General features: G+C 35.9%; 2 protein-coding genes across 6 annotated transcripts in view; one reads left to right on the top strand and one right to left on the bottom strand.

The window, feature by feature from the left end:
* Positions 1-3,870, top strand: part of SLC9A7 (solute carrier family 9 member A7) — a 97,487-nt gene extending 93,617 nt beyond the window's left edge. For all 3 annotated transcript variants that reach the window (XM_039319639.1, XM_039319640.1, XM_039319643.1), the window contains one exon: positions 1,977-3,870. In XM_039319639.1, the coding sequence (XP_039175573.1) occupies positions 1,977-2,219 (243 nt within the window). In that variant the 3' untranslated portion in view covers positions 2,220-3,870. The remainder of the gene's footprint in view (positions 1-1,976) is intronic.
* The window catches only part of CHST7 (carbohydrate sulfotransferase 7), a 105,765-nt gene that overhangs the window by 76,415 nt on the left and 4,563 nt on the right, over positions 1-24,787 (bottom strand). Inside the window, exon 3 of one of the 3 annotated variants that reach the window (XM_039319644.1) lies at positions 16,345-24,384. The exons of the other annotated variants lie outside the window; for them this stretch is intronic. The gene's annotated coding sequence lies outside the window, so the exon portion shown is untranslated. Of the gene's footprint in view, positions 1-16,344; positions 24,385-24,787 lie in introns of those variants that run through there. 3 annotated transcript variants of the gene reach the window in all.

Here is a 24,787-nt window from a genome sequence, read left to right as displayed (position 1 = left end):
AGATTGGTTGCATCTGCATCTCCTGTTTACCAGTAGCATAGCTTCCTCTGCCTGCAATTCCTCTGACAGTAATTTGTCTTGCAGCTCAAGAACTGAGTGTTTATTGTTGGTTTCCTCATCAGAGTCTGAGGTGACCAGGACAGCAACCTCTCTTGCATTCCATTTAAGGAACTCCACACAAAATATAGAATGCACTAGTTTAGATCACTAGTTTGAGATATATTGCTGATTGCCTCCTTCCAATAACAATTTTCATAAATTCTGTGCTGTTGTAAGCCCAACAAGGTAGACCGGACTAAGAAACCAATGCCATGTAAGTTAGGACTCCTTTTATTTTAACAGTTATAATATCAGAGTCTTGCAAATTGGAATCTGCTTCGCCCGATGCTTACTTTAATTCCATGTAAATTAGGAAGGCACTTTGAGATGTTTTCTCAAGTCCTTTTCTTGGCCTTGTCTCAAGCCCAGCTGTCTTGATACAGTCATTTCTTCCTGTCCCTCAGAGTTATTTCCTAGCTATTTTCATACTAACCTCTTTTTTATTTAATAAAAGCCTCCTAGAGTTACATATGAATACACATTTCTGAACATATTTTTCCAGCAAAACTAGTTTTTATCCAAAGGTATTTTTTCTCCAAATGCACAGCTGGAAACATCATTTATCCTGTGATTTCATTTATTATCAAAATAGTAATATTCAAAACAGGTCAATATAAATCTGATCAGTTTGCTGAAACAAGGCTGAACAGATTATTGAAATGTACATACAGTATAGTATCCTCACTCATGCAGTAGAGAACAAATATGGTCACCTGTACAAAATTCATAGTATTTAACAAAATAAGTACATGTAGTCCTCAATTTATGACTATTCATTTAACAACAGTTTGAAGTTATGGTGGCCTTGGAAAAAATTACTTATGATTGGTCCTTGAGGTTATAACAATTACCTCACCCCTACTGTCATGTGATCACTATTTGGGTGCTTGGCAACTGGTTCACATTTATAATAATTGCAGTATTTTGGAGTCATGTGATCATGTTTTGTGACCTTCCCAGCTGGTTTTTGACAAACGAAGTCAATTTGAAAAACCCAGATTTGCTTAATGTCCATGGAAAAAATGGTCATAAAATTGGATCTGATCTTATGATGACTCATTTTACAACTGCATCAATTGTGATTGTAAGCTGAGGACTACTAGTAGGATAGAGATGTAGAGGGAAAATTAAACAAAAAGGGACATTTGTAAGATATAAAGCTACCATATCTAGCTTCTGCCATATCTGGGCTGCCAAAAATAAAAAAGGATAACTACTAGATGGCACCAAAGAATTGGGGTCTTTGATGTCTTTGCTAGAGGTCCCCTGTATTTTTGCAGCCCAGATATCACAACAGACCATATCGTTGGATTGGACTCTGATAATAATTTTATTGAAAGGCCACCTTTCAATGTCATTTAGAACAAAATAAATATCAGTAAAATCAAAAACAAATCCCCAAAGGAAAATTCCCCTCAGTACCTGTAATGGGCTGTGAGAATAAATTTGAGAAACAGGGAGCATATGACAATAGTTAGATAAGAGAGATGGAGTTCAAAGCAAGAATGGGATTTGAGAATGTCTTTTAGAGCTAGCTTTCCCTAGTTTTCTGAGCTAAAGGTAGGGAGGGAAGAGATGCATTCAGGCTGTCAAGAATCTTGCTACAATCTTCTAATAAAAATATTATTAGCATTCAAAACTTTGATTTCCTGATCTGGATTATCTCAAAGAGCTGACAGTATTGACAATACATCTCTATTTTGGGTGGAGGGGGGGAAATAGATGGAAATGTTAAACAGGTATACTCCAAAGCTACCTCCAAAATCTAGCCTCTTCCATATGAGGGATGTAACTCTACTAGGTTTCTGGCCAGTTCCATTAAGATGCAATGGAAGTTTCTGCTGTTTTCCTTAAAAGCCCTGTTGAACTCATTTCAGAACCAAGAACAGCTTAAAGACGAAGATTCTGATTTTATCTTGAATGACAGTGACTTGACATTAACCTATGGAGACACAACAATAACTGCTAATGGCTCCTCTAGTTCCCATGGTGTTGTTACCAACTTGGATGGCAGGAAGGCAAAAAGTAGCTCTGAAGAAGCCTTGGAAAGCGATCTGGGAACAGAAGCACCTGAGGTGATGAGCAGAGGAACTCGGCTTGTGTTTCCAATGGATGCATGAAGACTGCTTGGCATACGGAGCAGTAAAGGATAGGCTCAGTGCCCTCAAATCCACACTATCTGCAGGCCAGTTGTCAGTGGAGATGCTTAGCAAGTAAATTAATGTCTCTGGTATAATGTAAGTTTTTTTAAAGTCTCAAGATGCCCTTGCCCCTCCCCCATGTCTTTCTAAAAAAATAATTTGAGATGCTTGAGAGTTTCTAAAATGGGTGAATGGAAAACGGCTAAGATTGTCATATTAAGGGGAAAACGCAACCTTCAAATAAAAAGCAAAATGTTGTAATCCTCTAATTTTAGGCACTGTGAGGATATTAACCATTCCGGTGGCTAAAATAATTCTGACCCACTTGAGGTCTTTTCGTCAGAAGAAAACTCTTTGGTCACTTTTGTCCTGGACAAAAGATGCAGTGTTGACTTATACTTGGGGGAAAAAAAGTAGTTGGAAGAAAGAACATATAATTTCCATATGAACATTTTTCTGGACTTGTTGCAAAAAATAAAAGAAGAAGAAGAAAAATCCCTCCTCATTTCAATAATATTTGTATTAGTAAAGTCTGACATTAAATTTTTCTGTATTTGAATGAGGAAAGAAAAAAAAGCAATATTATATACATTGCTCTTTGGACAACTTTTTGAGACTTTCAGTCTGAATTCTGTGGTTGCATTACAAGATGAGCTGTTGCTGTCTAAATATATGTTTTCCGACTTGTGCCCTTAATATTCTCCAGTAGACAACTGTAGACAGTAACACTCATCTGTTACAAATGTGAAGAACATTGAATGGGTCTAGCGAAGTTACAAACTGCTGTACAACTGCCCAAGAAGTATTGATAGAATTTGTCTCAGGCTATTGTAATCTTTCCCAGGCTGATGTCTTCCAGATGTCTTAAACTACCGTTATTAACTTCCCCAATCAGCATGGCCAAGCTAGAGATCATCGGATTGGATAAAGCCATCTATTTGGATTTAAGTGGTGTGTCTTTTGTTTAACAGAAGACTACTGTAAACTGTACCTCTGTCTCTGATATTTGCACCAGAACAAAAAGTGTAATCATAATTAATTAGATAGTGTTGGTGTGTTTGTTAGTGGCATATGGCACTATGATCCTTATGTTTAAAAATATCACAGTGCCTATATGTAATAAAGAGTATCATGTTGTGACCTGACTAGGGAGATCTTGTCTAAGATACTGTTTCTCAATCTTGGCAACTTCAAGATATGTGAATTTCAACTCCCATAATTTTCCCTTCTGTGAAGTCCATGCATCTTAATATTACCAAGGTTGAGAAATGCTGGCCTGAGATATAGCAATGCTCATTTGTAAATAAAGCATATGCAATTCTAATTATAAATGAGCATGTGCTTTCCATGGTGAAATTTAACAACTCTCTACAGCTTACTTTGTCAGGAGGTTAGCTGTTAAAAAGCAAGTTTAATAATACTGTGGCGTAATGATTCAACTCTAATGGGCACTATTTAAATGGGCTGCCCTGTAATTTAAAAATGCTTAGGAAAATAAAAATATGCTCTCACATTCTTGTATTTTTGTTTCCTATTCTGAATACATTTTTAATTGCTGTTTCATTTTTAATCTGTTTGTGAAATGAAAGCTACATTTGAATCAACCTATGTAATAAAGTCTATTACTTTATTTATGGTATCACTGATCAGTATTCGACTAAGAAACTTCAACTTTTCAAAAAGTAACATTACTTTAAATTATCAGTTTCTATAGAAGTACATGTAACTAGCTTAGTTGTAGAGAAATCAGACACATCAATTTATGCTGAGAGTTTAATAATGTAAAGAGATTAAATGATTTTCATTTCACAATTCATTTCACATGCCTGATCCTATGAATTATCAGTCCTCCAAGGTAAACGACACAGGAACAAGACTACATTAACTAATTGTACTAATTAATTAGTAGAACAGGTCCATGTGCCATGGTAGCCCTCTTTTTCCTAAGAGGTAGTTGCGAGTAAGTTTTATAGCAAGAACTTGAAGGAACCAAGCTCACAAAACATAAATGGGAATCTACATTGATTAATATTCTTTACTATTTGCATTTTCTAAGAATATATAATGGAATATGAGAATGACCTTGGGAGAAAGGGTGAAGAGCTATAGCCTAGACAACCATCATGCAAAAGATATCTCAGCAGCCAGAAAGAAAGAGGGAAGTATTTAAGAAGAGACCCTCCTTGGTTTTCTGGAAAGTAAAAATAAGGACAGGGAGAAGTGTTTTTAGACTTGTAAGGTTCTTTTAATGTAACCGTACAATAAAGGTAGTGTTAGTACCCAGGATTTGTGTTTCTTGTCTGGACCCTCTCAAAAGACTAACAGCACAGGTGCTGGAATACAGTTAGGATAAAGATTGCTTTGACTTCCAATAGAGGCACAGCAAGCTAAACATGTCTACATGGGGAATGGAGATGACCAAAGTAAAGACCAAAGAACCAATGAATAGACTGGTTCCTCAGAGCCTCTCTGGACAACAAGATGATGAGAGATCATCTACCTGTACTTGAGATGGCTGCTCCTTATAAGGAGAGCGCAGGACATTGGTCTCCTATGAGTTTGAGTGCTGAGAGACAAAAAGATTAATCTTCAAATTCACAACTGAGGCAGTGTCTTTTAAAGGCTACAGAGTTTGCTAATCTTGCTTCTAATCATTTTGGCAAATTGCTTCTCTAATCATCTAAAACAGCAGTTCTCAACCTGTGGGTCGCGACCCCATTTGGGGTTGAACGACTATTTCACGGGTCGCCAAACAATGCAGTCCACCATTTTTCCCCCTTTTAGCTGTGCTACTCCCTTTTATTCTATTGGCTTTTGAAAGCCAATAGAATAGACTTCCTTGAATAGAGTCTAATTCTATTGGCTTTCAAAAGCCAATAGGAATTGTCCAGGCTGTCTCTGCCCTGCTGAGCCCGCCAAAAGTCCCATTCTGCAAACGGTGCTGCAAGTTGTCTGCAGCAAAGGTGAGCTGTCTGGAAGTTTCCACCCCTCCCTGCTGAGCAACTACTAAAAATGTAAGTAAAAGAGGGCCGGAGGTGGGAGGCTGGCGGGCGCAGGGAGGGTTGTTGGCGCGCGTGGGGCCCGGCAGGTGCCTTACGTCCCTTGGGCTGGGCCAGCTGGTGGCCCAGCCGGTGGTCGGCCTGCGCCGTCTCTGCCGCTTGCCAGCTACACCTCGGCCGGTGCAGGGGGCGGCACCACGCATGTGTGGCGTTCCCGGGCAGGGAAAGTCCTCGACTTATGACCGGTTGGGTAGTCCTCGACTTACGACCAGTTGGGTAGTCCTCGACTTACGACCGGTTGGGGGTCGTGGCATTAAAAAGGTTGAGAACCACTGATCTAAAAGCTATTAGATTTTTAAAATGAGAAGTTTGAAAATTTACCTGCTGAATCTATTTTCATTTCTGAATAAAAGAAAAATTAACTATAAATGTAAGAATTTTAAGTAATAGCAAAAAAGCTAAATAAGATTTTGAACCAAGAATATTATAAACAAATCAAGCTCCAGACAAGCATAGAATATTGAAACTTTTACAACAAATTTTCGGAAATAAATACCTTTTTCTGAAAACCAGAATTACTTTGTCTGCTGTAATCATAAAACAAATTAGAAAGCTTATAATTTAAATTGAACACTAAAGAGGATTAGAGATTCCAGGTAAAAAGAAGAAAATAACTGCCTTTGGTTTTAGTTAGGATCTGTAAAATGGCACAAAACATTTGAAATATTAAAGATCTTTGAAGATGAGGCCAGAAATTAGTAGTCACAATATCAATAATTTCAGAGATGATGTCTGTTTCTATGGACAGATTTGTTTAAAGAATGTTAATGAAACAATGACAGATGTGAAACAAATCTGGCTTGATGCAGAAATAGTGGAATCCAAAACATTGGATTATCAAAAAGTGTGGATTATAAGTATGTATTTACGATGGTTGCAGCATCCCAGGGTCACATTATCACCATTTGCAACTTTCCTAGGGGCTTCCAACAAGAAAACACAATGGGAAAAGCTGGATTCACTTAACAACCTATGATGATTTGCATAACGACCCTGGCAAAAAATTGGATGCGAATCACTTAACAGCCACAAGGCTTAGTGATGGAAGTTACTGTCCCAATTGTGATTGTAAATTGAGGATTACCTGTATAGCAATTGTAAGACTAATTTAGATATGTCAATGAATGTAGCCTCTAAAACAGCAATCCTCGAGGTCTTTTAGCTGTCCTGTTATGATAATTTTATAGAAACCATATCTATAAATCCCCACTTGCTAGTGCCAACAACATGAAGTGGAAAATAGAGAATACATGTGGTCTGTGAGCATTTTTTGAAAAGTCAATAAATTTGCTGCTTCCATTCCAAAAGAATGCTATCAAGCACCTTCAACTCCTCCAGGGCTCACCACCATGGCCACTAGTTTCAAGCTTGCCACTGCTTGGCTAGTTACTATATAACTGATTGGCACAACAAGTGTTTGCAGCCCACTGTCTGGTATTAAGTATTCATTGTATGTTTCATCTTGTCTTGTTTCCAGTCTATGATTTCCAGATAGTACTAGCCACCTGTCCATCTCAGTTTAGCCAAAAAGGCTAACTCTCAAATGAAAAGGTCCGGGATTTGATGTCTGACATTCAAACAACTTTCTTTTTAGTCACCTTTACCTTAGGAGGAAGGTAAGTTCTCAACATAATTTTGTAACTTTACATTATTTTCTTCCCATTCTATTAAATTCATTTCTATTAGCAACTGCAATTGGGACAGTTGCTAAATGAGACCACAACTGTTTATGATCTTACTTCATTTTTTAGTTGATTAATTTGGTGCTGATTGAGCACTTGAGAAGAAGCAAAGTTTGATCTATATATATGTTATAAACAAATTTTGGTCTCTATTGCTGTAATTAGCATAACTCCATATCACATTAAAAATAACAGTCTCTCCCATAATAAATTTTACATGAACTTGCTTCTTCGTAAGTACTGTTGTGCATCAAATGCAATATAACAGTTTGGCTGTACCTTACAATTTGTTTAAGAATTTTGTTTCAATTCCTTACAAGAATATAAAAGGACAATCTAATGCAGATAATCATGAAAAGGCCAACTAAGAAAAACCCCTTTTTGTAGTCTAAAAGATCAAATATCATAGAATAAATCTGGGGACAAAGCCAATGCTGCACTATACTCAGTCATCATTGTTGAAGCTACAGTTGGGTTCACAGGGTCTATTATGTGTAAACCAAACAAACATTTTTATGGTTCAATACACAACCTGTGATCCCAGCCATCAAATATGACCTAATTGTCTAAAAAAAATTACAGTGTGATCCCTGCCTAGCTTACCTCTATATTCTGCTCTTACAGGATGGCTGGGTTCAGGTATTGCTTTGGTTGGATTTGACCTATTATGATATGGAAAACTACTTTTGAAAGAAAAATCTTCATCAAGGTCCAGTCCAAGCTGGGAATAATCAAAATGGAGACTGCTTTAGAAAGAAGGTTATAGTTTATTGAAGAGAGCTAGACAGAAGATGGCTCTGGGAAAGCTGACCACATGTTCTAGGGAGTGGTGGATTTTTATACCTTCTTGAGTTTTTGTTTGGAATTGTTCCTGTGGCATGAACTTTGACCTGAGTCTGAGTGTGCCTTTCTGGTATTGTGATTATGGTGGGTTAATCCTATTATGTCCCAAAGGTCATATCCTGCTTCCCTGGGGGTGTGGCTGATGACTATGTCCTGTGTTGGATTTTTTTGGTGTGAGGGATTGTTGATTCTAGGGATCTTTGTCTTTCTAATCCCATCAGCTCTAAGCTTCCAGGTGCCAGTCTTTCTAAAAGTATTCTGATATCTGCATTTCTACGGAGCGGGTTTCTGCGTGGGGGGGGGAGACTTGGGGCTATTAAGAAAAACTGGGCATGCTTTTCTGCCTTTTTAAGATCCTTTGAGGAAATATAATATTCTGCCCTTTTTAATATTTCCTTCTCTGGGGGGGGCTGACTTCCCACAACCCCCCCTTTTCAACCATGAAGGTCTAAAAGTCAGGGCAAAAGTTCTGTTAGGTGGAAAATAAATTTATAGTGTCCAATATTCTGTGCCAATTATTTTAGATGTTTGATGCCCCTTCAAGTTTCCAGTCAGGTTTGCACATTCCTCCAAAATTCTTCACAGCCGTGGTTTACCTCAATACATAACGACTGGCTCCCCATTTTTAAGGGTTGTTTCCTGCCCTTAGCTCTTAATTCAGTGCATCCAGGTTTGTGATGTCCAATTGACGTTAGCCAATATGCAAGCCAGGCTATTAAATTGCACACAGTGAGCTCTAGCACTCCCACTCTGAGTCCACCAGTGCAACATATTCAGGGCTTGAGTTTTGGATATCTCTTTCCTGCTACTTCCTCAGTGAAGTGAATTGCAAATCGCCTGAAGGGGCCTGGTTTCCTCCCCTTTGGAATTTGCAGGAAGTTGTGCAAATCATGCCACAGAGCAAGAACCAGCCTAAGGAGCTTTACTGAAGGTAGGTGAAGGGAATAGCTTCAGTGTGATTCTGAATGGTGTGTGTGTGTGTATGTGTGCGCGTGCACATGCAGCTACTTCTACAAAACAGGCATTACAAGCATCTTGGACAAATTTTTCCTCCCACCAGACAGAAATCCAAGATTCAATACTTGCTGTGCCAACCATTCCCAAATGCCATCCCTCCATAAATACATTCAAATGGCTTATTACAATACAAATGAGGCAAGAAAGAAAACCTTACAATGAGTTTCTGCCCTCTCCCCATAATCTTTCCAGTTGTCTTCTGAGGCTTCACGTGAGGGCCAATGGCTCCAGGACTCATTCCTTCCTGTGCAACTTTCACAGGCATCTGGGGGGGGGGGGTGGTAGGACTTGGGAACATCTGTTCCACTCTGGTTGCATAGTGACTTTCTAATGGATGGCTGGATTCAAACCCAATTCTCTGGCTCAAATGGATGGAGGCAGCATTTGGGTCAGTGTGCTCTGTTTCCAAAAGTTGTGAGGAGTCATCTGTGCAGAGCTGAAAGACATGAGAACAAGATCCCCTCCCCTCTTTCTTGGTGGACTCTCCCAGGAGAGGCATTGCTGGTCAGACTTAAGCATGGAGAGCAGAGGATAAAAAATGGAGAAGTGGAAAGGGGAGGGGATAGCTTACAGGCAGAGTTTGAAAAGGCATTAATACTACAGTTGTTAAAGAAACAGATAAGACCAGTCACAACAAAATGGGGACACCACAGATGAGGACAAAAGAAAGGCTGGATTCTGGTAAGAGAACAACAAAAAAATGAAAAGTCTCACTTCTGAAACTGAACATTTGCAACATGTTAAAGAGGACTTAAGGACTTGCAACTTGAAAATGCTGGGCAGCTTGAGAATGCTGAAAGTTCCAAATAATTTTTATAAGCCTAGTATTTTTGTGTGTACAATTTGTGAGGGCATGGAGAATCTACCTTTAATATTTATTCTAAAATAGGCCACATTATTTTAGAGACTGAAAAATGCTTATATGTTCCAGGATTAGTTCCATAGTAGTTTTACTGATTAATGATAGGATAAGAAAAGAAACTTAAGAAGAAGAAGGTTATTTCCACACACAAGCAAATTTGAGCTCATGAGGCTCATGTAGCTAGACACACCTCATGTTTCAGGAAAAGAATAGACAGATAAAACCCATTTACAACACATACAGAAAAGGAAAACCAAAACTTTTCCTTAGATGAACTTAAAACATTCCCTCCTGACAACTTTGGGCTGCTTCGCCAGTTTCTCACTGTTGAGCAACCAAGCCAGCCTACTCGTTAGCTACACACCCAGGAATTTGATGCTGGTAACCATCTCCACAGGTGAATTATTAATGCACAGAGAAGTGTGGCTGTGCCTGCCTTTTCTGAAATCGACAATGATCTCTTTGGTTTTTCCGGTATTTAAAACTAGGCTGTTTACCTTACACTAGTTCACCAACTCCTCAACCTCCTTGTGGTAAGATTCCACCTTGTCATCCTGAATATTTCCTTTTCAGGGGTGGGTCACTTCCCTCACTACCAATTAGAAATATATAGCTTAACTTTAAATATTAAAACCTTACTTTCAACTTTAGGCTGTGTTAAAGCAACACACAAAGGGTAACCCATAATTTACAGACTGCAGTGCCTAAGGCAAAACTACAGAAAGCACATTGTTTTTGTTATCTCATAAAATAAGACTATCATAATACTGTTTATTTTGGCTTAAATTTGAAGGCAGTAATTTGGTTTTCAATATAACATTTGTTTATCATATGATGTCTACCCACGATTTTCATCACATTATGTGAAGGCAGCATTAGATCTGAATTTGGTCTTTCTTAGTTAAGAAGAATTCCCTTTCTGGTTACAAAGGTCATTTTTGGTCTCAAGTATGTCAGTTTAATCTCTTGTCCCAATTCCTATAGTAATAATAACACTATTGACAGGAAAAATCAATACATGTTTTAATTTATTGAACCATTTGCCAATTTCAGACATTTTTTTAAAAAAACAATTGAAATTAAATTAAATACAGAGTGCATTTTCTTGTATTATATCAGTGGTTCTCAACGTTTGTGTGACGGCGACCCCCGTCACACAAACGTGCCGCGCATGTGCGGCGCGGCACGTATGCGCGGTGCCACCCCATGCGCAGCCGCATGCGCGGCGCCACCCCATGCGTGGCGCGCATACGCGGCGCCGCCCCCTGAGGGGGGGAAATGGCGGATCGCCTTGTTTGGCGACCCCCGAGAAATGGTCAATCGACCCCAAATGGGGTCGCGACCCATAGGTTGAGAACCGCTGTATTATATGATCAACTTCATTTAAAACAATATAAAGGCACATCTGCTTTTTCAAGTCGTCAGCATAGTAACAGAGCAATAGTGTGATTTTGTTGTTGGTAAAGGAAAGGAGAGAAATCAAATGAGAGAGAAGAAATGTTAAGTGAGGGCTTTAAAAATAGCTAAAAGATACTACAGTATTTATCTAATACCTTCTTTAGTCAGGATTCTTCCTTGATCTCAGTCCTTGATGCACTAACTAGGGCTGCTTTGATGGCTGTCTATATACTGTAGGCTTTTGTGCATGCGGGCAGAGAAGGTGCTTCTGTCAATACTTTTGGTGAAGTGAAGTGGTCCATCTCGGCACTGAGGCAGAAGCACCTTGGCTGTGCCTTAAAACACATTGTTCTTTCAATTTAGTTTGATGTGGCTTCATAAGATAGCACCATTTTATACAAGTCTAGAGCTCAGGCTTTATGTTTATGAAAGAGAGTACAAAGATTTTGATATGACTATTCTACTAAAATCTATACCCCTTGGGACAATTTCCAAACCTCTAGGTAAGTTGGCTTTTCCCCTATGACATAAAAAATGAGTCAGACTTCCTTTCTACTCCTCCACACCAATTTCTCTTTTTGATACTGGAAATTCCTGTTCCTTGTATTAGCTCAAAAGGGGACAAATGCAGGGACAGCAGAATAATTTTTAGATCCAAAAGATGCAAGGTTCACTCATCTCTAAGCTACACTTCTGATTTGGAAAAAAAAATACTTATATAAATTTGTTGCCTGCTATTATTTTTTATGAGTATGTTTTTAAAGAGAAAAACCAGAAAAGAAAAGACAATGACATTTTAAAGGGAAAAATGTCGGAGGAATAATCAACAGATCTTCAAGATTTCCGCTTCTATTTTTGACAAGTCCTTGAGTAGGTTGAAAAGTTCAAATGTCATAGCTGGATTGCCTTGTCTGCGATTCTAAATTCCACTATTGTGTTTTTACTTGATATAATAGATGGTCTGAATGTTGCAAGTATGACAAAACAGTAACACATTTGTTGACTGAAGATAAAACACTTCAAAACCTAGAGGGCACAGATATTGTACTGTGTCATATGTCATATTTAAAGGTTTTTTCCTTCATAATAGTAACAATTTCATTAAAGCTAGTCAGTATTCATTCTGCCATGCAGAATTTACAGTAAAATTGCAGTTCATTGATGGTTCCAATGTTTATAGAAGGCATAGCTCTATCCAGAAATCTTCTGTCATAAGTAAGCAACTAGTCCGTTAGTCTGTGCTGATGAGAAAAGTCCACAATTTAGATTAGGATTTCTGCAGTTAAGTTCTTCCATCTGCCTTGTAAATAAAGGCACACATAGGTAAGAAGGTAGCATTTTACTTTTAATCAGTCCGTGGCATTTTCTTAAATTAGGTGGTAACACACACCTCAATAAACAAAGTATATTATTTGCCAATAAACAAAGCTAAATCCCTCACCATTCATCCCCAGCATTATATGGAAAATTATTAAATTGCTAGCATTTTAATATTAATATTTTAAGTCTTGATGATTTTAAGTTTTTAGGTTTGATGCAGTGATTAAGGCATTAAGCTAAAAACTATGAATACATGAATTGTCCTGCTTTAGGAACAAAGCAAGGAAGAAGGCAATGGAAAACCACGTCTGAAAAACTTTGCCAAGGAAACTTCAGGGACTTGTTCAGGTAGACCTCAAGAATCAGACACAATTGAACAGAAGAAAAAAGGACTTCCAGTCTGCGTTGCAGTGGAACGGGATGCACGAAAGCAGGGCTCTGCCTTCCATGCCCAATTTTGCCCTGCTGGGGGCCCTAAAAAGGACCTAAAATTGCCCCGAAGAGGTGATGAAGAGGAGGGTACCTTGTCAATAATGGAAAGATGGCGGTCTTTCCATTCGACCCAAGGAAAGCCCTCCAAACCGGCAAGGGAAAGACTGGTTACATTCTTGTGGCAGGCCATTAGCTGCTGACAACCAAAGAGGAAAAAAGTACTACTTAATACATCACAAACAGCATGTCTGGAATTGGGTGAGATTATTGATCCTTTCTTTACTATTTTACAACTGAATTTCCTGGGAAAGGCTCCCAACAAGCGAAAAACCTCTGAATGTAAATGGAAGTGGCGTTTTAATTTTGTGGGGGACAGAAACATACAATTTTTTTTTAAAAAAAAAATTATTTTCAATTTTGCATTACATTCATAAAAATACTTCACATAAAGAGTAAAATAAATTTATACACACAACTTTCGGTATTGCTCACCCATTTCCCCCCAAACTGCATCCACCCTCTAACCTCTTCTCTCACTTCCCTCTTTCCCTCTTCTTCCTCACTCTTCCCCTCTCCTCCTTCTCCTCAACCTTCCTACTTACTTCTCCCCTTCCTCCTATCTTCTCACTCCGGATGCAGTCCAGGGGAAATGCCCGAGCAATTCCTCTCTCCAAATTAAAACATCAATATTATATACAATAAAACTATTTCTACTTATCTGAGCTATTTAAGCTTCAACCCATCCTCCCACCCCCTCCCCCCAACTTCCCAGAACCAAGTACAGGGTTATACAAACATATTAAACATAATCTATTCACTTCAACCTTCCTACTTCTCACCTTCTTCTCCTCCCTCTTGATGCGGTCCAGGGGAAATGCCCGAGCAGTTCCTCTCTCAAAATTAAAACATTAATATTATATACAATAAGACTATTTCTACTTTATCTGAACTACTTAAACTTCAACCCATCCCCCCCACCCCCTCCCCCCACCCCCCTCCCCCGCCGACTTCCCAGAGCAAAATACAGGATTATGCAAACATATTAAACATAATCTATTTAAGTTTGCTAATTATACAATAAACAAAATCATAAAAACCCTTAACTTTCTTCAAACTTTAACATCATAAGTTTATAAACAAAATCATTACTCATAGAATAAGTGAAACTTTGTAGTTCCATATTTCTTCTGAACATATTCTATCCATCTTCTCCATATGTTAAAATATCTCTCTTGTGAATGGGCCTTTAAATAAGCAGAAATTTTAGCCATTTCTGCTAAATTAGAAACCTTAAATACCCATTCTTCTAAAGAAGGCAGAGAGTCCTTCTTCCAATATTGACCCACCAATAATCTTGCTGCTGTTATTAAGTTCAACATTAAGATAGTTTCTTTAGCATCAAAATCCACAAAAATACCCAAAAGAAATAACGGGGGAGTAAAATTAATCTTCCTTTTAAAAACCTTTTGAATGTTCCACCAAATCATAATCCAAAAAGCTTTAATATTTTTACAAGTCCACCAAACATGAAAAATAGATGCAACCACATCTCCAACATTTAGGTTGCAGGTTCGGGTACATACAGGACAACTTTTTAGGATCCAGATGCCATCTATAAAACATTTTATAAAAATTTTCCCTCAAATTTTGAGCCTGCGTAAATTTAATATTTCTAATCCAAATTATCTCCCATAAATCCAATGAGATCGGTTCCTGAATATTCTGGGCCCATTTAATCATACAATCTTTTACTAACTCTGTTTCCAAATCCAATTTTATTAACTCATTGTAAATTCTTTTAATATGAGCATATTTCTGATCTTTAATCTGAATTACCAAATTCTCATCTACTAAAGTAATTCCCACTTTCTTATCTAAGGTCCACCTCTCCACTATTTGCAAATATTAAAACCATGATTGTAAAATATTTTCTTGCCTTAGCACATCTGAAGGCTTTAGTTGCCAATCAGTACCCGACCAAATAAGTAACTCTTTATACGAAATCCTCCAAGACCTTCTAGTCCTTCTAGAAACATACAATATTGAAGTGGAAGTAACATAAAGCTACAGTTTCGATAAATTTGAGAACTGAGATAACTGTTAAGATTTTCTCTTCGAAAAAAAAAAACATTGAGGCAAAATATAAGAAATCAGTCCTTTGTTTTAAGAGTGGAAAATGGATTTTGAATGACATCTAGTGGTGGATTTGTGTATAGCACTATAATTTGCTTTGCTTGGTAATTCCTATCCTGGGAGAACAGCTGGCAATAAAGGAAAATATTTTGACATACTTATCATCCTGACCTTCTTGGATTATAAATACCTACTGAGCTTGGACTTTTAACTTTAAGAGCTAGTGGGAGAGAAAGAAACATTTGACTTTGGACTATGCCTGGCTGGGAAAGACCTTTGAGTTGTTTTGAGAGAGGTTGAACATTTGGAATATTGTGGATTACAACCTTGCCTGACTGACAATTTTTGGGATATTTGAGACAAGGGATTACTATAAAACAGGGGTGTCAAACTGCCGGCCCGCAGGCCAGATGCGTCACATGGAAGCCACGCCTACCTCATTGCCGGCAATGGCAAAACTGGCCCAATACGTTGCATGATGTCGTATGATGTCATGCGTTTGATATGCCTGCTATAAAATATTGCTTTCAGAACTGAATCTATACTTTGGAATATATTGGATTATAAAGGATACACATAAAGACCAGAAAACTAATCTCCATGAATGATGCCTCAAGAAAAAACAAACACCTTTCAGAAAGAAATATATTCTATGTTACAACTAATCCACCAAAGAGTTGTTGAATGCAGAAAGGATATAAAAAGAAATCATAATGAGACTAAAAACAATTTAGACAATATAAACGAGCAAATCTCCAAATTAAATCTACAATTAGAAAGCTCCCAGATAATCACCACAAAGTATGAACAAATAATCTAGAAATCAGAAGATGAAACAGAGGAAATAAATTTAGAGATGGAAAAGATAAAAGAACTGTAAGACTTAGCTATAGCAATGAAAATGCAAAAGACCTTTTACCCCTTAGGTCTGCAAAATATATCTGATGGCAAAGAAAAAGATTTTTAAAAAGGGAATATAGAGCTATTAAGGGAAATGTCACAACTTGAGAGACAGGAAATGAAGAGAAATGGAGGGTGAAAGGAATTGGGAGTTGTTTAAAGAATATAATTGGGCGGAATTCCCCCCTCAAAAATACCATACCCAAACTGTTTTCCTCATGAAAAACAATTTTCACAAAAATAAAAAGAAAGCTCCTGGGTGATCTAATAGCCCTGGCTTGGAAAGCGACTTGGCAAAGAAAGAAAGCGAGAGTCAGATTTAAAAATCAGAAGACTTGACCTTCTAGAGGGGGCATTATATGTTTAAATACATTTTTGAATAAGATTAAAAGAATGGAAGACTTTTAGATATAATTAGACTTTTACAATTAAAGATATCATTTAGAATTAAGATAGCATTTTTTCTTTTTTTGATATGGGAAATATGAAGCTGATTGATTTGAATAAAGAACACGGGCTGCAAATAATAACTGGGAAAGAGATGTAGGTGAGAAAGACTGGCTAAAATAATCTGACCCAGATATGTGATGGTGCTTGGGTAAATTATCACGGCATCTATCATCAATATGTTGAAATATTGGATGACAGAGATGTGTGGCTTATGTGGCTAATGCTATAACTGCTGACACTCACCTCTAACATCCTGGCGGAGCAATAATGAGGTTAGATAGAGGGCTAGAGCATAAGTGGAGATAACAAGGTACTGCTTGGGCTTATTTTAAGAAATCTAAAGAATGTCTAGAAATTTCAGTTGGCATAAATGCTGCAGCCAGACTGCTAACTGGTATAGACTATAGGGATCACATGATAACTGTGCAGAAAGACTTTCATTGGCTGTCAATTACATATAATGTATCTTTTTCACTAAATGCTTAATTCTTTTAATTTTACTTATTCAATGTCGTTTTAAATCTTGCGTTTTTGTTTTAAAAGTTGTATGCTCGTATAACCCCAGTGCTTATATAAACAGAAGCAGAAATTACATTTTAAAAAATGCATTGCCTATCATGTGGTTACCTAAAAAAAATAACCAAATTGCTGGATGATATAATAGCACCAACTGATTCACAAATTAGCCAACTGCAATTTAGTCTAATAGGTTTTGCAAATCCAGCCAGTGTGGCTAATTTGAGATTCAATGTACTATCCAAGATTTCTTTGGTAGAAATATTGTTATTAAGAAAGGCAAAAGGTTTACTCCATAGTGGAGAACCTGAGGCTAAGGTAGTTTGAAAAAGAAAGTTATGAAAGTGAATAGCTACAGGGATACTATCAACCATGTTTTTAGAAGAAACTTTAGGCTAAATTGCATTTTATTCTAAAATCTAAGTGGTACTAAAAAGGTCTGTACATCATAGGTTAATTAGTGGCTCATGTTTTCTTAGTCTGAAAAAAATCATATTTAAAAAGGCTATCTGTGACTCATTATATATTTTCACTAAAGTTACACAGACATAAGCATATATATTTTATCATGTAAAAAAGTAGTACAAAGGGAAGTTCCTAATTTAATATACAAATTTCTGGATGTTTCATGACATACTTTACTATGAAAATAGCTATTAAGGAAAATTTAATATTTTAGACACAAATGTTTGAATTTGTGTCTAAAAGGGAATCAAATTTAACATTTTTTAAAAGATCAGTACCAGCATCTTAAATTGTACTTGATATGCAATATATAAATTTGACTTTGAAGAAGGATAGAAAAAACATTGGTGCTTTCAAATTTTGGTGTTAAAGAAGATACTTGGAAATACTATGGATAGCCAAGAAAATGAATACCTAGATCATCAAACAAGTCAACCCAGAATTCTTACTAATCACACAAATGACCAGGGTCAAATTATTGTACTTCAAACATATTACGGTATATGCAGACCTCTAATGATGGGGAGAATGGAAGGAAAGGGAGGAAGAGGACAACAAGTTCAAAGTTGATGGACTAAATTACAGTGATAATGGGTAAACCATTGGAAGATAGAAAGATTAGGTTGGAATAAATGCTCCTGGAGAAAATCTATGTGGTCACTAAGAAGCAATGCCAACTTTAAGGCACATAATCATCATCAAATCAATCAATATACAAATATTTAATATGTAAAATATCATTCATATAGTGTAATAACTATGTTTGCAGAATGGCATTTTAGTTAGTAAAATTATTTTGATTCAAAACCTTACTTTCAAAATGTGGCAAAACCTAATCTATGGTTAGTGAGGTATAAAGGAGTCCTTTAAATTATGCAAGTAAACACTGTTTTCAGAACATGTATTAATGTAGAAATGATTTTAAAAATGCACTCCATAACTATTAAATTGAGAAATATATTTCATATTATTTTTGTACAAGGAATAGATAATTCTGGTACCTTCTAACAAAAATCTAGTTTATTGAAGTCCTATAGAAGCAAGAATCAGAATCAGCAAAAAGATATATGAATGAACACTTCATGACTTTATAGATCTACATAGGTTTTGTTTGTATGATATGTTTTATTAAAAATCCCTATTAATAAATTGATACATTATGTTTCAACAATCCCCTGCCTGCTTTATAAATGACTGTTCAACCAATTTATTATGGTTATCCAAGCTGAAACTGAAACCAGAATTTGTAACAAATATTCATTAGCTTAAATTTAATTTTCCAGACATTCAAATAGCAACTTTTGTGGACTTGAAAGATACAGCAAAAACCCTAATGAGGTGCATGCCATGGTAAGTAAAATGGTGGTAGGTGTATATCCTTACTAAATGGTATTTTTGGTTTAGCATGCTATGCAATAGTGTCCAAAGCAAAGTATGGTGATATCACCATGCAAATAATGATGCTATGCTGCAAAGTATTGACTCAGATGTGCTAAATCATGGTTTGCTCCATCACGGTTTCCCAAATAAGCCAAAATTAATGATTTGCAAATCCTAAGTTGAGTTCATACCATGTGCTAAAGCAAACCAATGACAAGATAACCAATCTTTTCTAAAGACATCCTCCAAATAGTATTAAATTTTAATAGTAATCTGAAACTAATATTAGTTTAATGCTGATATTTTGACCATGATAAACACGTGTTATAGGATTTGAAATCTAATACATATGAGATCATTACATTGCCAGAGACTAGTCTATACAATTTCAAGGATGATTCACCAATGATTAACCAAAATTAACCCAACAATCCAGATTATGGTTCAATGAGATTTGTAAAACAACTCATTAAGATTTGTAAAACATGGAATTCCGGTTCCGGATCACGGCGTTTGCAGCCATGCGAAGAGACTGCTCTCTTTGCTGGCTGATTTCCCTCTGCCGGTAGGAGGTCCTCATCGACCGTGGGAGAACGGCAGCTTCTTCCGCAGTCCAAGATTGCTCCTTAGGGCCGACGGAGGAAAGATCGGCCAGTAAAATGGCCGATCACTTTGCTGCTGTAACCAGAAGTCAGAAGACCATCTAAGCACAAAGAACCACCGTGGTTGATCCGGGTGAGTTTTTTCCTTTCCTCTCTGAGTCCTTTTTTCTTTTGGTTTCCTGCAAAAAGCATTTTTTGGAACTACTTCCCTGTTTTAAGAGAGCGGCATGTGCTAGTGTGTGGGAAGGAAAGCTGTGAAATGGAATGAAAATTGAATCTAATTGACTATCTTTGACTTTCATCTACTTTGGGGTCTTGAAAAGATTCTTACTATTAAACTTTATTACTGGACTCAGCATATATGTGAAAAATATTATTTTCTTTTGGTTTTTCTTTCTTTGTCTGACTTTGACAATGTTATCTTTGGTGTCTGGAAAGAGTATTTTATAGCCTACTGAGGACACCTTGTGGAGAAATTTAAAATTGTAACAGTCTTTGTTTTTTGTCTGGTGATGAGTTTGGCTTTGACCTTCAGATTACCATAAAGGAAAAGACAAAGAAACAACAGCTGTTTTGTGGGGGTGGACACTGGCTAAATGTTTTTGAATACAGCCTTCACTAAAAGATAACTGGTCTGGTCCTAGTTACCAATGAAAATGGAGAAATCCTATTTACATTTCAACTGTAAACTTATACTGGAGAAAATCTATGAAGCCACTGAGCAAATATGTTGCCAAATAAGAGAGAGTACTACAGAAATAACAAACAGAAACTTTATCTTGAACTTACAAACCGATTTTCAGATCTCATCTGAATATTCTACAGACCAAAAAAACAATAGAAGAATTAATCATCATTAAAGAGGATTCTATTTCATCTGATACACAACCTTTTGAGATTTTTGATGATCAAAAAATGATTGCAATTAAATCATCAATACCTTTTAAATTAACAGAAATGGACTTCCAATTACAATTGATTAAGAACTATGACAATGTTGTTAACTAACTACTAATTACAAAATTGGTCAGGAGTGAGTCTCCTATTCAGCAGAGTGAAATGTTGAGGCTTGAATCTTTAAAACAACAAGGGACTACCTACAAAGGACTCAGATCTCTAAAACAGAAGAGGGGACGCTCTTCCCTGATTCAAATGCTACCACAAGGAATAAAAAGAGACTTATTCGTTGACATAGAGGCTTTGTTATGGAAACCGGCTTGGTACAAAAAGAAAGCTAGATTAAGATTTAAGAATGTGATCTAAAATGGTACATAATGGGTTAAAGACTTTTTAGACACGGATTGACTTAAAGTTTAAACTTGGCAAATAAGATACCAGAGATCCTGATTGAAGAAAGACTAATTAAATGTGAAATTAGCGAAAAGATGTTTGCTTTTGTACTAATATGTGCATGGGGGATATAATAATAATTTGAATTGGATTTAAATGTTATTGAATGGGTTAAAAGAGTATTATATAGATTTTGATTGATTGATAGATTATAGATTTAAAATAGATTAGAAATGCATTGTTTGGAGTAATATTTTTGTTTTCTAGGAAGGAAAGCTATTTTGTGAAGCAAGGGGAATAAGAGGGATTTTTGATAAAAGAAATGAAATTAATAAATGAGTTACTAATTATGTCAAGGAAAAGGGAAGGGAAAGACACCTGAAGTGTTAATAATATGGTTATTTAAGCTAAATGGGAATATGGTAATTGTAAATTGTAAAGCTTAATACAGGATTTTGATCTATATAAATGAAATGTTATTAATGATTGTTTGGATTGATTGAATTATATTGAAATATATATTAATTTGAATATAATATAATATTTGAGGGAACAGAGAGGGAGTTTGTAATGATTTAATTTGAATTACATATGTATGATTTTGTTTTGGCATAATTGATTACCCTGTCACCATGTTGTTTCTCAAGCATTTGGTTGTAAAAAGAAAAAATAATAAAACTTGTATTATAAAAAAAAGATTTGGAAAACATGGTTTATGGTGCAAAATGCAGACATCCAACAATACGTAATTCAACAAATCATCATTTAGTTGAATGTGAGGCCTAGATTTTAGATGAAAGAAAAGTGTCCTAAAGGGTCCAGAATGCAAGAATAGTTACATACTAAAGAACCAACAGAAAATAGGATAAAGAAAAGAAACACAGCTAAGACAAAAGAGCATTTGTGCTCTTTATTGGATAGACAAAAGTCTGCTTTCTACACAGCACTTAAAAATAATCCTTGGTTAGAAGCCATCAGGAAATACCAGAGTTGTAAGATATACTGAAAAGTTGAAAAACATTCTAGAAAAAGGCACTGGTAAATCACCTTCAGAGTTGTTGCCAAAATCAATACAGAATTATTTTCATGTGGCTACCAGCAGGGCATCTTCACTTTTTAAATAACCAGTCAATGTCTAGCTGCAGACTAAATCAATCAATAAATAAAATATAAATAAATAAATAAATTGTTTTTAAATATTTTCCCTTCAGGCCTCTCATTCCTGGGGCTCACATCCTTGCCCTAACATTTTTAGGAAGGCTACCTAATCAAGGAACTCAAACCAGGCCAGCTGCTGATTCAGGGTTAATTTCTTTTTCCAGTTGCAGATAATTTAGCTAGAATATTTTCTATATTTACTTATCAGCCTTACAGATGAGGGTCAGAAGGGCAAGGGCTGTAACATTTTAGTAATGAACCTACTTTCTGGGAGGGCTGTTCTCTACCCGGGGTGTGAATTGTTGCTTGTTGCCTATAGCTGGCTAGTTATCATATGCCTATGCTTTCCAAAAGTGTATAAAAGGTATGCCAATCTGTATATTAGGGACTCTTGATTACAGAATAAGCAGGTTGCAATTGCCTGTCTTGTGTAGGTAATAATTGGCTACTTTGAACCAGGGAAAAACAAAATCAGCATTTGGCTGGGCCAGTTCATGATTTGGCTATCAATGGTGATAGAAGACAGTCTTTCTTTATGTATATAATTCCTCTCTTTATTTGGATTATTTTAAAACCATATATGGAAACCAATATTAATGTATTTTCGGTTATATAACCAATAAAATGTATACTTTCACTTCAGCTAGGTAACTATCAGAATGTAATATTTTGGTGCCTCCTTTGTGTGAAAATTTGTTAGGCTCTCTCAGTAATATAATATAATATAATATAATATAATATAATATAATATACTGATCAAGTGAAGTCAAGGTCAGAAAATACAACTTGACATGTCCACGTGAACGGACTTATTCAACATGTACATGTATAAGACATTTATATGAAAGAAGACAATCATGTTAGAGATGCTGGCTCTATACATCAAATTTTGTTGTTTAAACTTTGGTATAGAGTAGATTCATGGTCTGCATGACTTTTACTATCTACTCCTGCTAGACTGATCTTCAACTCATTATCAATCCACTATTAAATTGCACACCCAAAAGCTGATTATATATATCAATCTAGAATTTAAATAAACCTCATGTTAGTGGCCATAAAGGTTTGATGGCTTGAAACCTTTAGGATATATATAATCTTTAGGTTAACATTGTGATATTATTAGTTAATTACCTGGATATAAGCCTACATAGATGAGAACTAGACTAAGACAATATGAAAGATGGTATTACAAGCCATGGTTAATTCTGTGCATAACCCAATCACATAAAATAAATTGTAAAAGATTCACTACTGGAAAAAACTAGAGAAAACATACATTTTCTTCTCTTCAGCTTTCTGCACAGAGATTCTAATGTACAGCTCTTCTTTAATTCACATTTCTATTCAATTTTTAAGAAATTAAGTGAAAAATACCATCTTCTGTGCTTTGCAAATCAAATACAATTCAGTATTCAGCCTTAGTAGTTTTATACTTTTCAAGATTTATCTACATATTTAATAATATATGTAGAAATCTTTGTGTCCCATTTTACAGACACATATTATGTAAACTAGTATATGTTTGCTAAGATTAAATTAAAAAAACAAATTATGATTGATCATCATTTGTGAAATCAAACATTGGAGTTAATGTATCATTAAGATCCACATAAAAATCTGAAAAACATTCAGTGGAAAAATTCAGAAAATCTGAAATACAGCAAATACTTTTTCACAAATCTGTATACAGAATCACTCTCAGTCCTGATATTACTTTTGTGGGCATTCATGTGAAGTAATATCAAAAGTAATATTAGTAAGTCTGCGCCCACCTAAGAATATCTACTTATGAGAGGTAAATGTGCTTTTGAGATTCTTATCAAGTATATTACTTATAAATGTCCATAGCTGTAGACATTTACAACAGTAGTATTAACCTCTGAATAACATCTGCATGTATCAGCGTACAAAATCAGGATATATCAAAAGCAAGACAATTTTGGATTACATGCTCTTGCTTTTCCTGAAAGACAGAAATGGAAACCTCAAGATGTATAATGCTTGTTTCCAGAATGTTTTTCCGGGTGATTTCTTTGTTTTAGAAACTAAAACTTATTGGGTCAAATCTCAAGCTAAGCAGCATAAATATTTCCTAATTTTGGCCTTGATTTACATCTTCAGGATTCTTGAGGTTTGATGTGTCTATACCCAATCCCAGTTTATGAAGTAATCTGTTTGTTTCAACCATGCTTTATACATGCTTCCATGAGATTTTATGAAATGTTTCTGCAGCTGTTCTTAAAACTATCCCCTCCTCCCTACCAGAGGAATGATTCTCTTCAGAAGATGACTTAAGAATAGATTTTCAGCAAGAAAATAGTAGTCCATTACCAGTCTCTTGGCATTATCATTCTTGGCACTTTAAAACAAGTTGGCTCTTCAGACAAAACAAGGCATGCAAATAAATAAGAAATTCTTGATGGCATAATGCCTTTATGTGGGAAAACTAAGACCATTTACTCATTAGAAATGAATGATCAGATAATTTGAGTTTCTCAGGTTTTATGCCAATGCAGAAGTTACATATAAAGCACTCTATTTTCTGTACTTTTAAAACTTACCGAGTTTCAAGGCAAGAATGTTGCTGGCTGAGACATAGTAGCATTATAATACTTTTGCAAGCTTTTTCTTTCTCTGCAGACCAAAATTATCACTTGAATGATTTACAGTGCATTTCTTGTTTCAAGCATGTAAATAGGGTGCTTTCAACTGACTGCAATAATCCCCCTTCAGTAATTACTTTACCCAAAAGCTCTTTATTATGTCCTGTATGATTGCTATTTTTATAAACCAGTTTCTCCTTTTAAAAATCTTTCAGCTGGAAACTTTCAAACATAGTAATCATTACAGAAACCTAAAGTAGAAAAAGATACTTGAGGTATAAAACACATTGAGAGATAAAAAATTCAAAACAGAATTACTATACATTCTCCTATATAGAAAAAGAAAGGAATGCTTCTTTTATAATGGCCATTTGTATCTTTTAAATTTTAAAAAAGTAGTCTTTCATTCTATATTAGGCCGAATATCTTCAAAA

Source organism: Crotalus tigris, unplaced genomic scaffold (genome assembly GCF_016545835.1).
Source record: "Crotalus tigris isolate CLP2741 ecotype Arizona unplaced genomic scaffold, ASM1654583v1 scf7180000023606.2106662, whole genome shotgun sequence".
In the NCBI taxonomy this organism is placed as follows: domain Eukaryota; kingdom Metazoa; phylum Chordata; class Lepidosauria; order Squamata; family Viperidae; genus Crotalus; species Crotalus tigris.
The sequence above is the reverse complement of the archived record's forward strand: the minus strand, read 5'-3'. Positions and strand labels throughout refer to the sequence as shown.